The following is a 13573-nucleotide window of genomic DNA, read 5'->3' as shown; positions in this document are numbered from 1 at the left end:
TAGATAGATAGATAGATAGATAGATAGATAGATAGATAGATAGATAGATAGATAGATAGATAGATAGATAGATAGATAGATAGATAGATACTAACTTTGCGTTTTGCCTTTCATGTGACACAATGAAAGGCCCAGTAACCCTGACCATAATTCTAACTACATTTTCACTGAAATTGCACGCAAAAACATTAAATTGTGCAGACAAGAAGTACGAATTCGTCCTGCCTGGCGTGCTGTATTTATACACAATGCCACTATATCAGGATAAACGGACATAAAGGGGCACATACCTTTAGTGCACGCAGGGCATTGTATTTGATATTTGATTGTAGCCCTGGTTTCCTCGTAATGCCTGCAAAATACCCTTTATTTGCACTGGTAAAGAGCCAAGGTCTAAGCACAGAAATAAAGTTACGCATGATTGAAAATTCCCACTGACTTTTAGAGAAGTATTTTTGTCTATTATTTTTATTATTTGTATTTATCTGTCTATCTGTCTATTTATTTATTTGACAAAACTTGCTCAAGAAACTTGAGGTAGGTAGATCTGAACACACCAGTTAAAGATCACCATAAAGCCACATATGAAATTCACTATAGAATATTGGTGCCTTCATCTCTGTGTAAAATGTGCTACGCTGTAACCCAACTGTGCCAAAATAACACTGAGATTCTTGTAAAATGTTAGTACCTTTACATAAAATGGAAAATACTTCCGTCTGCTATCATTTTGTAGCACATTTGTTCTGGTAATATCAGGTGCTTGGCTAAATTTAGAACAACCTCAGTTTTGTTTGTAGTTTTCCGTATTTATTTATGATCGTACTGTTGGGATATGTGGGAATGTACTGTTGTGGGATACTTCAGCTACACGGTGTAATTGTGCGTTATACCAGCTTTCCTAATACACCCATAATCTCTCCATACCATATTATTTTCGAAAGGACGCCTGTAATTCATGGGGAGTATATTGCACTATTTTCTTTGGTATTACTGCATGTTTTATATAAATTATTTGTTTTTGTTTTTTTCTTGGATACAGTATTCCCCTGAAATCGGTGTGACTTGAAATTGATTTTTTTAAATGACACTGACGACAGGGAGGATTTTGTTATGAATAAATAAACAAAACATCCCTAAAATGTAAAATAAACATTTAATCATGCTGAACCTGTCGCTGTGATCTTTTTTATTTTCTTTTGTTTCAGGTTTTTTGGATATGTCTGGAAATGTTTAGCATTAAAGCCAAAGCTTCTGAATGGGTTTAATTTGATACAAGATAAAAGACAAAAGCTTTAATAAACCTGTAGTGTTTTGATTATGTGAGATGTTTCGGCTTTAATCCAATAGGTGGCAGCATAACATTATGCATATATAGCCTTTGTATCGTGTCATTATGTCTTTACTCTGACCATTGTAATGTTTTTACTGCGGTAGGAGCTTTGCTTATCTCCAGTAACCATTTGAGTCGTGTTTGGTTTCCTGTGCAAGAAGAAAAAAAAAGATTATCAGGAAAGGAACCATGAGATAATGTCTCCAGAGTCTACATCGTCATCAGTACCTAGGTATGCTAAATATAACAATCACATGAACTGATGTTTTACAAATTTTAAGGGATTAAAATTATATGTGTTAGACTGAAAACAACGTTTTTTCAATTAATTAAAAGTCCAGTGACGCTGTTACATTTATTTCATCCAAAGAGGGAAACGTTATAAAATCAGACGTTTTGGGGGGGAGGGTTTGCAGTTTATACTTTTTCTGTTTTAAATTTCATAGTTTAAAAACTTTTAAAATATAGACTATGCGAGGTTTTAGATTTAAACTGTCGTAAATAACTTGTTGGCCTATAATCAGTCAAATCTCAAACATATCGCACATTTGATTCGAAGGCATTTTGAACCTTCCTGTCACAATTTAGGCGCTGCAATCGGTTTTTTGCAAAGTGACCTTAATCCTTCTCAAACCTTCATTACAAATTTTCTTCACCCAGCTCAAAACCTGAAAAAATGACATTAGAAATATCTTTTTCACGACATCTGGCCAAGACGGCTGCGCAAAATGCAACATAAACAGAGTTCTGTAAAAATATTTGAAGTTATCAACAAGGTTCCGATTGATTGTAACGTGGAGCACAGAGGAGATACTTATAGATACTTACAAAACAGGTTCTTTAATTTATATATAACCCCTTCTTTATCGATGTTAGAAATAAAACACACAGAGACATCGGCCATCACTTTTTTGCACGACTCATGCGCCATGTGTTTTCAGTATTCAGAGTAACTCACGAGACACTACAATGAAACTTCAGCAAAGAAAAAGTCAAAAAGAAAAATCTGAAAATTGTCGTTTATTACATCATCATTTTAATGTGACTACAACTATTTATATGACTAAAACTAATTGAGAAGAAAATATTAGGATTAGGAACAATTATGTGTGTGCAGATGAACGGTTTTACCTGCGCCCATGAATTGTTCGTGTTTCCTACGAGTGTTGCCCAGAATCTGGTGTTCACAGCTTCTATCGAGGCCAAATGGATAGCAGTCATCAGAAATGCTAGCTTTAATGCTAGAAAATTAATATAATAACGCACATGAAACGTGAGTGAACCTATATTTAGGAAACGTTTTGCTTTATAAAAGTGAGCTTTCGGCTGCAGCCAAGAATCACAAAATTACAGACTCCGACAATTTCAAAATAGAGTTTTCGTGTCATTTACTGTTCTTCGTCCTTCGTGTTTAGGGTGTCAAGAGCCAAACTGAGGATACTCAGTCTAGCTGTTTCCAGTCGTCTGGCTGTTTTCCTTTGAGGGCTATCCGCCGTCTATTGTCCTTGGTAATAAACTTGCTGCTTCCCTCGTTCAAGTTCTCATGGCTGAGAAATGCTACACTGAATTTTCGCAGTTATTTCTAAGTTTTTTTCTGAGTAATTTCGCAGCAATTTAGAGTCACTGGAAGTAAAAATAAATTTTTAAAAATGAATAAACGTAAAAATATAGCAAATTTAAGAGACTGTTGACTTACATTCAGCTTAAATTTCCATTATGTAAAATATAAAGCTCCGGTCACCTTAACAGAAATAATAACGTGAGATGTTGCCTCGGAGAAAAAGCTGATTATATTCTGAGAAACTGTCGCGTTCATTTGGGAACACTTGACACCCTGGTGCCTTTCAATAGAATTATCTGAAGTAATGGACCTGAACCAAGAGTTCCTTCGAGGATAGTACTCCCACAAATGTGGTTGCTGTTTTTTTTTTTTCTGTTTTCTGTATTTTAATGGGGCTACCGAAAAGGATCACTGTCTTTAAAAATGAGGTGTGCTGACTCAAATACATCAGTGGTGTGTATTTTTGGAGCTTGGAGTCACAGTTTCTTCTCAAATATGCTGCGTCACAATTAATTTACTGATGGTGAAAAATCGTTAAAATGCCTCATATGCATTGGGCTATAAAAGCTACCCTATGTTATAAGGACGGTGCTGATGCTGCATTATAACTTCATCTCCAGTGCAGTCATGATTTTGTATAATTATAAACGTGCCACGAAAGCACTGCAAAGAAATGACACCGTTAACATTTCAAAAAGTGGTCCCAAAACAAGGGTGGGGATAGTTTCCAGCATACATCACAAAAGTTGTAAGTTTTATGGTGGAAAACAGTTACTACTGTGTTATTTAACATTTAGTTTGCCACATTGTTTAGATTGCAGTCAATTTTCTCACTACTGACAAATTGTTTCTTTTTGTCTTTGGTCTTTTTTGTGTGTGTAGAGTTGATAGATGAGGTGGGGCGTGGTATTGCTTTAATGACATCAGGAAAAGACGAAAATTCTCAACAATTTAGATAAAATAAAAACATATTTACATGATTCCGGTACAGTGTTTCCTTTTAATGGCTTTTAAAAGCATAAATAAAAGTACCGGAAAATGCTCATGTTTTGTATCAACGAAGCAGAGGGTTTAAATGTGAATGTTTCATCATGGCTTTCATCTCTCACTCAAAACGTCCTGTATAATCTTAACCTGGTTGACTAGTTAAAGCAAAATAAATAAATAAATAATAAGCAAGCATCGAAATACTTGCAATAATGCATCATAACTCGACTTGTGGGACAATGTGGCTTTCAAATATGGTCGATTAGGACAACATAATATGCTCCCCTTTGTTATGCAACTGCATTCACAAGATAGCGCCACTAGATGGACCTCTCACTTCAAGAAAGAAGTCTACAAAGTCGTTTTAACAGTGTATATGGATTGTTTTAGCAATATCAGAAGCACTAATGATGGTGTAAGTGGTTCTCTCTTCTGCACATTTTAATAGGAGGAGGATCATGTGAAAAAACTTTATCTATCACTGACCCTGTCTGCAAAACCAGCCCCATGTTATCATACTTCAAGTGTTGAAACAAAAAATAAAGCGCTAAGCACAGGAAGTTCTTAAAAAGCTGAGAGAATTGCCTACACAAGTGAGTTAACACTCTTTTACAATATCACACTTTAATTCTCTTGATTTCATGAATGACTAATATCACGCACAATCTTACACATACATGATGATTTGGTGTCCCACATAGCTCAGTATATTTGTCACTTTGATTATTATTTCAAGTAAGTTCAGCATCTTTGATCATTGATGGAGGTACATTATTTTACAGCCTCGTGTTATTGTTCATCTCTAATATAGGCTATTAGTAATCCTTCAGTTGCCTCGGATTTACTCCCTGGTTATCAAAACAATATCTAGGATTTATTAACTTAATATTCTACTATCACATTTGTATGTTTCACATATTATTTTTTGTGCAAGAGCTTGAGATGCGATGAGGAGAAAACAAGTACCAGTAAATATTTGCTAGCATTTGTTAACATTTATTCAGTTGTGAGAATTGTTCTTAGCAATACCCTGGGTGCTCGTTTTGTATTCTTCACCTATTGTTTTACCATGGATCAAGATAACTACCTAGACTGTGGTGCCAGGATGGATCAATAATTTTCCAATGCCAAGTGCATTTGCTCAGTCTGAATGTAATGGAAAAATGACTCATTCTTCATCTATTGCACTTCAAACTGCAAATGTGAAATTTTTGTCACTGTGGATCATATTTTAATAACCAACTAACCTTTGTTTTTTATAGGTTTGTTGTGTAATTTTTTTTATTCTTTATGTGTGTGTCATCATGTATTTATCTTTCACTCTTCATTGAATAAATTCCTCTTTAATGCAAAAACAATTAACAGATGTTCGAGGTATAAGAAGATTTTTAGAAGGTAATGTCCACTGATCAGGGGCCAACTGAAGCCACTTAAGAGCCGCGAAACTGCAGTTCCACTAATGGTCACTAGAGGAATACTGATACACACAAATCTACTGAGGTTAACTGGGAAACTCCCCAAACTTCTCCCATGTTTTATGATCTGTGGTTCATTATCCAGTTTGAAATCCATCATCTCACAAAGTTGATATTAGAGATTATGGGGAAATATTCAAAGCATGTAAGCTTAATTGGCAGGTGTCTTAGTTAAGAAATGACAGCTTGTCCCATGTCCGTTCCACCAGACTCTTCCTCTCTGCCCACACTTGTATTTTCTGACTTATTAAAACAGACACGTTTTTCTGAAGTTTTAGCACAATGTGAAAATAAATGTTCGGTTTTGTGTTTCTAATGTCTGTTTATCTTTGTATGTTTGTGTGGTGACACCACTGAAGAGTAACTACCACAAAGGTAGTTTTGTGTGCTTGGGCAGGTGTTTATATATCTGTCCATCTCTTTGGAAACAGGTTTCTAATGTGTTAACACTCCAATTGTGCATTGCATACTGTAGCAACATTTGCAGATGTAAAGTTTGAAGACTGATGTTGTACAACTCTTAAGCACCACTGCCACTGAGTGACCCCAGTGCAGGATGGTCACCAGTCCCGAGTCCCTAGTTTATTTGAGTTTAACTGTACATGCATTAAATCTGATCTTATGCTTTTTCTGTGTCTTGTGACTCATCGACACTAAACATGTGAACAATTTATTAGCTGTTAAACTCATTTGTGCTTTTTATTGCTCCACACTCCACAATGCATACTTTGATATAACATTAGTGCATCAATGTCATTTCTGTCCACTGGCAAAAGAAATGGCACATTTAATCAATGTTTGCTCTCCGGAATAAATAAATAACTTATTCAAGTCAAGCAATATGAACTTTTTTTATTCACCTGATTGCATTTTATCCCATTCTATAAGATGCTGTTTCCTATACTTTTTCCAGATTCCAGAATATCTGTTTTTACCTTACTTTACAGTTAAAAAAAAATAGTTAATTATGTTCACAAATGGAAAATCTTCTTAACAATCACAATGTCTGAAAATTTCTTTCACATAAGAACAAAGGACACCTTTGCTACTATGAAATTGCGAGTAGATATCGTCACACACAATGATAGCAAAATCTTTGATTACACATATTTTCTACCAGACCTCACCTTCACTACCCTGATTATCTATCAATGAAGAGAGAAGTAATCAATAAATACCTGAAGAAACTCTTTGTCCAAACAAGCTATCCCTTGCACATAAAAACACACAGAAATTGTGCGCATGGTGACTCCACATGACAGAGAAACGTAACTGTAAAGTACAAAAAAAGGGGAGAAACAACATATAACCTTTCATCAGCACAACTGCAGCCTTGCTTTCCACCCGGTGATTTGGCTAATACTATGAAAGCTGCAGGTTTATATTTATAGGCTCCAAATGTTCCCAACATATGTACATAGGTAAATTCTGTGTGAAAGAGCTCTGGTTCTCAGTGCAGCTGCACACTTTAAGTCATGAAATGTGATAACTCAACACATATGCATCTGTGCAATGCATCAACTGCTGAGGAAAACCTTCAGAGTCACCTCAAGTCATCCACATTAAAGCCTTCATGTCCGAGTGTAAATGTAGCAGAAAAGTGAGGGAATGCTTATTCCTCCACACTGTGCATGGATATTAACACTAACTCCTGTCATAAAAGAAGGTAAAGGTGTATAACTTTAAAAAAGAATTATATATGTAATTGCACTCTCGCAACAAGATGACTGTGACTTAATAAAATTGAACTTCAAAGGAAAATTTAATCAAACAAATCAGTGGCAAGATTTATTTTCTGTCACAGGTTTTTTTTATGTACAGAAGAAAAAGATTTGGTCTATTTCTCTGAAATTTGCCAAAATTACAGATTACAGATTACATTTTTATAGTACATAAACTTTTGCACTGTAGGACTAGCTCTCTTTTGTTGGATGGTGCCTGTGGAAGAGTCGCACTGCAGTAGCTGCACATCCAAACCTTTCCTGTCTTCTATATGTCATTTGTATTCATGCACATATTAAGCATATCATTTTTTATGTCCAACCTCCAACCAACACACACACTTAAAAAAAATTCATAAAAAGATCCATCAGCTGCAGAATTAAAGCAGTGCATATGCAAATTATCTAATTATATTACATGTAAATTCCCAAAGCTCTGGGGGAACAATGCATTTCAGTGTCTTATTTCAGTTTAACAATATTTGTATTTTTTTTTAAACATATTGTGTTCCCAGACAGTATAACAAATGCATGTAACTTGCTTTAGATTTGTGTAAATTTAATTAGTTTGTCTTTTACTGCAGGTTGTAAAACATAAAAATAAAATCAACAGCAGTTAAACAGTGGGCTGGGTCCCTGATTAAATGATTATGACTTGTGTGGATAAAACAAACGAAAAAGGGGGTGCTGATGCTGCCATGTTGATACTTAGTCACGCTTTCACTGTTAGCAACTGAAAAATAATAATAATACAACAAAACATGGGTTGGGTGAATGATTTCTTTTTCAAACTGCAACACAATGCAAGTGATACAAATATATTATAGCCCACAGTCAGCTGATTAACTCCATTATATTCTTGATAATAGAGAGGAGACTGTAAAATAGGAATAAAGCTCTTTCAGTTTCCAGCTGCTTGCAGCTGTTTTATAATACTCTTGTGGTAGGCTCATTAAACTATTGATCTATTATACCATCGTCATAGACAGTAGTATTGGCTGGCCAGACACAAGTCAGGACTTAAACTACAACCAAACATCCATTCAACGTGTCTTTTCAATGCAATTAAAATTAAAACCTGCAGGAGGCGCCAGAGGACGCGCATAGGATTATCTGAGGGCGCCTTTATAGTGTTTTCACGTCGACAAACTAGTCCAAGCACGGATGTTATGTGCTCACAAACATTGAATATGTTATATACTTTTCTGTAATTGTCTTATGAATACACCCTAACTACCTTTCAACAGAAACGATTGAAACGGACTAAAAACTGGATATAATACTTCAATTAGATAAGACATCCTAAAATGCCAGAAATGGCTGTGTAAGATATGAAATCTGAGTAATTCAGATGAATTTAATGCATAAGTCAATCAAAACGAACGAGGGAAACGTAACGAGAATTAGCTGTAACGAAACGGCTGTTATTACAACAGCGACGTTTCGATCGTCAAATCATAAAAGCTTATATAGACCCAATTTGACTAAATTAATTTTAAAAGTGGCCTTGTGTTAACGAGCAGGCTTCATACTATGTGTACTGATAACTGTTTGTGTGTGCTGCTGTAAAAAAATAAATAAATAAAATAAATAAATAGAAAATCCAGGTGCGATTATCGCAACGAAATGTGTCGTTCACGATTAAAGAGCTGGGTGCAAGTCCCCCAAAAAACGGAGAAAAACACATACTTCATAAAATAAAATAATAATAAAATAAAACAAATCATCAACGTAACACTATCTGAAGAATAACACTCTTATTCTCACGTCACTGCTTTCCAGCTTAATCTGATTGCACTTCGCATTCTGATTAAGTCGCAAAAATGGCAAAAAAATATATATAAAAGAAAAAAGGGGAATAAAAGGAATAAAAAAAGAACAATGATTAGGGAGGGGGAGGGCGGGAAGAGAGGAGGCAAACAATGGAGAATCAAAGCATAATAATATTCCTAAATGAAGAGGGAAATGTTGCCTCGCTCATTTTATTAATCAGACTGTCAATTTCACCCAAGAGGCCAAACCCAAGAGCGATCTACAACAGACTCAGAGATCAACCCAGGGACAAGCACCTCGCTCCTCACTTCTCTCTTCCTCTCCACTTGGATATTATTCGTCTGACCGAAGGCCGCCTCCATCATCAAGTGACAGCCCTCTCCTATTTATTTGCTTATAAACCTGTTACAATAAATGATCATTGGAGCAACGTCAGCCCAGCATTTTAACAACGAACAGCAGCCACTTTTGATGAATGACATTTTGCTGCTGTGGGGAGGATGCACGGCTCATTTTGAGCAGTCGCTCGTCGATTGCGTTTAGATTCTTTCATTTTTGCGTCTTGCTTATAAAAAGGTTTAGAGACCGTTATTTAGACACAGTTGCAGGAGTTGCATGCGGATTTAGCTCCGACACAACTCATTGGTGCTCCAGCCCCCTGGACAAGTGTTGTGTGTGTGTCTGTGTGTGTGTGTGCTTTTTTTTCTTCTTCTTCGTCGTCGTCGTCTTCCACGGCTTAATGATGGAGAGGATAAGAAAAGAGATGATATTGATGGAGAGAGGTCTCCACAGTCCTGTCGCCGGGAAGAGGCTCGCAGACACGCCTGGAAATTCAGTGCTGGAGGCCCTGGAAAACTCCCAGCACGGCGGACGACTAAGCCCGAGAATAACTTCCGCTTCCCTCCATGGAAATCTTGGGGACATCCCGACGAAAAGCAAATTTGAAATTGACAGTCTTTTCGGTACACACCACGGCAGTGAAAATTCTTCCTCGGCGGAGATTTCCTCGTCAGAAAGCAGGAAGAAAATGAGCCTTTACTCCGAAGTTTCGCAAGAATCAGATATTAACAGTGATGTGGAAGTGGGATGCCCTGCGCATCGCTCCCCGAGCCAGCACAAGGAAAACAATAAAGGTAAGATTTTATTTTCATCAGTTTTTCTCTCGGCAATTATTTTTATCTGGACATGAACATTACTATTATTGTTGTTATTGTCGACTATTTATTTTATCCAAGGACAAAAAATTCCAAACCAAAACCCTAAATTATTATTATTATTATTATTATTATTATTATTATTATTATTATTATTATTATTATTATTATTATTATTATTATTATATGTACGATTTTGTTACACAAACGTCTTGTTTTTCTACTACACTGTGAAATCCGGTAGGCCCACTCACAAGTAAAGCTGAATTACTATTATTAGTATTAGTATTAAGCTTATTATTATTACTGCGAAATTTTTATTTATTTATTTTTTTTTAATTTTCAGGTTTTTCAGACAGTAGCTCTGGATCTTCCAACACAAGCTCAAACTCCCTCCAGAACATGAACGGTAATTCAACGGTGGGATCAAACAATTCAAATGCCGATCAAGTCAGAAGGTATCGGACTGCTTTCACCAGAGAACAAATCGCAAGACTGGAAAAAGAGTTTTACAGGGAAAATTATGTTTCGAGACCGAGAAGATGTGAGTTAGCGGCGACGCTAAATTTGCCCGAAACTACAATTAAGGTACGTTGCAAAATTAAGCTTGAATAAATATTCTTCTGTGTGTGCGCGCGCGCGTTGTGTGTGACGTGCACGTGTTTTTGTGCATGGAAAGCAATGATGTGACTATTTAAAAGCAAACACATTAATAGCAACAGTGAAAATACTCTGCAGTTTAAAACAGAGGCCGTGTTATCTTTATTCGTGCGCATAAAATGGTGCAGACATTTTTTAAATTTATTTTATCTTGCACACACTCACACAAAATGCGATTTTACTAAACAGCTAAAGGTGTGGATAGTGACAAATTTTACGTTATGGATCCAAGTAATTTGTACATTAATCCATTAAAACAAGAATAAGTGCAAAACAATATACCCCCCTTTACTTTAACGGATTGATAATACTGCAATAAGCCGATCATTACTTCAAAGCACGAGAACATTTGCATGAAACATTTGAAATCAGCGCAGGTAACGTGTCTGTCCAGCTCAGCTCTTCAGAGGTCTGAGCTTGAAAACAACATGGCAGCTTCAATATGGGGCTTGTTTTGACTCTGTGTGCAGGTGTGGTTCCAGAACAGGCGGATGAAGGATAAAAGGCAGCGTTTGGCGATGTCCTGGCCCCATCCAGCAGACCCTAGCTTCTACACTTACATGATGACGCACGCGGCAGCTACAGGAAGTCTACCTTACCCTTTCCACTCGCACATGCCTCTGCATTACTACCCGCACGTCGGTGTCACGGCAGCAGCAGCGGCCGCCGCCGCCACCGGTGCCGCCTCGTCACCTTTCGCCACTTCCATCCGCCCCCTCGATACCTTCCGAGCGCTCTCCCACCCATACTCACGGCCAGAGCTTCTATGCAGCTTCAGGCACCCGGGACTCTACCAGTCGCCTGCAGGCCTGAATAGCTCGGCCGCTGCATCCGCGGCGGCTGCGGCCGCGGCCGCGGCAGCTGCGGTAAGCGCTCCGTCAGCCACCGGGCCCTGTTCGTGCCTGAGCTGCCACAGCAGCCAGGCGGCAAGCGCATTGGGCTCCAGGAGCGCCAGCGCTGACTTTACCTGCACAGCTTCCGGGCAAAGATCCGAGAGTGGATTTTTGCCGTATTCTGCTGCGGTTCTAAGCAAAACTTCAGTCCCGTCACCAGACCAGCGAGAAGAAACTTCACTTAACAGATAACTGATCACGCAGCCAACGCGACCGTTTCCTATTTTGCTCCAGTCCTACTTTTAGGGGTGGGGTGGGGGTATTAGGCCTACTACTTTAAATGGGGAGTCCCACTTGGGCGATGCATTAGGCGGTATCATAAACACACCGACACTCGAAGATTAAAAGTCTAAAAGTGATTCAACTGGAAGAGACTGTTTTTATTAAAGCAAACACTGATACCCAAAACTCTGAAAATTTTGCAGCTAGTAACTTTTTTAAAGGCTCATGGTCGTGTGTTGAACTATTTTTACGGGAGCTACTGGATAAATTTACACATTTGAGGGGAGAAAAAACATTTTAGCTTTTTTATTTAATAATGTCCCACTGCCTCAATAAATGTATCATATTTATATTTTTTCCCCAAATGAAAACATAAACTTCAACTTAAATGTCCAATACTCTGTGTGACAAACCCAGCCTTGGCTATCTCGGCTCCTTTAGTTTTCGGATAAAAATGTGAACTAATCATGCTTATCTAAATTTAGATATAGCAGACGGTCTACTTTTCTGCCCAGCAGCATATCTTTCTTCACTATAGGTCTAATAGACTGAGATTTTGGCAGCAATAGCTTCTCCAACACCCATCCTCGGCTCTATAGGGACACCTCTAATCAGCTAGAAGGTGCATATAATTTTGCACCGCGTCTTTCGCGTCAAGTTTTATGTTAATAATGAGAGGATCATGACAAAAATTGCCAATCATGTACCTAGATGGAGCTCCTTTGAATACATGACTGTAAGAAAGTTCCTCGTTTTGAGACCCGCTGTCAAGTGCTAACAACCCGCGGAGGGAAGTCATTAGACATACAAAAGACCTGGAACAAAGCGACAGTCCTGGCACACAGAACGCACTGTATGAGGATGCTGTATCTGACACATGGACGGTTATAAAATATTACACACAAAGTAGCTTTCCAGGACCCTTTGATTTTTTCTGATAATGGCAGATACCTCGATATATCAGTCTCTTTTATTTGCATTGCTGCACCTCATTATATCAATCCAGTATTTTCATACGTGGGCTATCTAATCCCTATAGGACCTCTTCACCCACAATGACGGGACGGAGCAAGGCGAGAGTTCAGATAAAATAGCCTGGCTTTACAATCTGTCTGCGCCTGTAAAATGGCTATGTGCATTTTAGTTGTTCCTGTTGGGACATCACCAATATGTTAATTATAAAACATGTGAACTGTAAATCGTTAAATATTTTCCAAATAGTCCTACTGATAGCTTAAAACTGAAATATTGATCCGGAAAAATGTACCACGAAATGTGGATGGTAGGCTATTTTTAAAACTTTTTTTAATTTATTTTGTGACTTGTTGAATGTTTCTTTTTAAATGTTAAAACACTGGATCCCATAGCCAACAAACTGGCTTGTAAATTCACCAATGGTCCAAACTCATGACCTGTTTTGGGGGTTTGTTTGTTTGTTTGTTTTTTCGTGCAAATTTATACATTTACTATAGAGATGGAGAAAAATTCTTATGATCCACTCAAAAGAGGCTTGGAAGGGCTGATAAACGGGCACTGAAATTAAATGGAAAAATCTACTGGCCTTTGTCCCCATGGTCTCTGTTATAACTCTATATCTCTGTATTTAAAATAGCAATGACTGTATGAATTTAAATATTTTAACTTGAAAAAAATGTGCAATATGAAATGTAAATCATGTTATTTATTGATCGTGTTTGTTCTTGGAAAGTAAATAAAAAAAAGTCTTTACACATTTCCGTTTCTTCACATGAATGACACATTTTTTAAAAATAATTGTAACCCTGGATGCTACAA

The 13573-nt window shown here is 37.3% G+C and overlaps 1 protein-coding gene across 1 annotated transcript; it reads left to right on the top strand.

The window, feature by feature from the left end:
* Window positions 1–9131: 9131 nt before the first annotated feature.
* Window positions 9132–13502, top strand: evx2 (even-skipped homeobox 2). Its single transcript, XM_005921471.3, has 3 exons — window positions 9132–9983; window positions 10351–10592; window positions 11135–13502. The coding sequence occupies exons 1-3, from the start codon at window positions 9326–9328 to the stop codon at window positions 11747–11749; spliced, it is 1515 nt and encodes a 504-aa protein (XP_005921533.2). The 5' UTR covers window positions 9132–9325; the 3' UTR covers window positions 11750–13502.
* Window positions 13503–13573: the final 71 nt, after the last annotated feature.

The sequence above is a fragment of the Haplochromis burtoni genome, unplaced genomic scaffold (genome assembly GCF_018398535.1).
Source record: "Haplochromis burtoni strain Fernald_Lab_line unplaced genomic scaffold, NCSU_Asbu1 Contig_48, whole genome shotgun sequence".
NCBI lineage: Eukaryota > Metazoa > Chordata > Actinopteri > Cichliformes > Cichlidae > Haplochromis > Haplochromis burtoni.
This window is presented reverse-complemented; position numbering and strand designations above follow the sequence as displayed.

Bases quoted from the DNA above. Each gene is read 5' to 3' on its own strand.
- evx2 (XM_005921471.3), top strand. From the start codon at position 9,326: ATGACATTTTGCTGCTGTGGGGAGGATGCACGGCTCATTTTGAGCAGT. The intron at 9,984-10,350 runs GTAAGATTTTAT...TTTAATTTTCAG, and splicing joins GCACAAGGAAAACAATAAAG to GTTTTTCAGACAGTAGCTCT. The intron at 10,593-11,134 runs GTACGTTGCAAA...CTCTGTGTGCAG, and splicing joins TGCCCGAAACTACAATTAAG to GTGTGGTTCCAGAACAGGCG.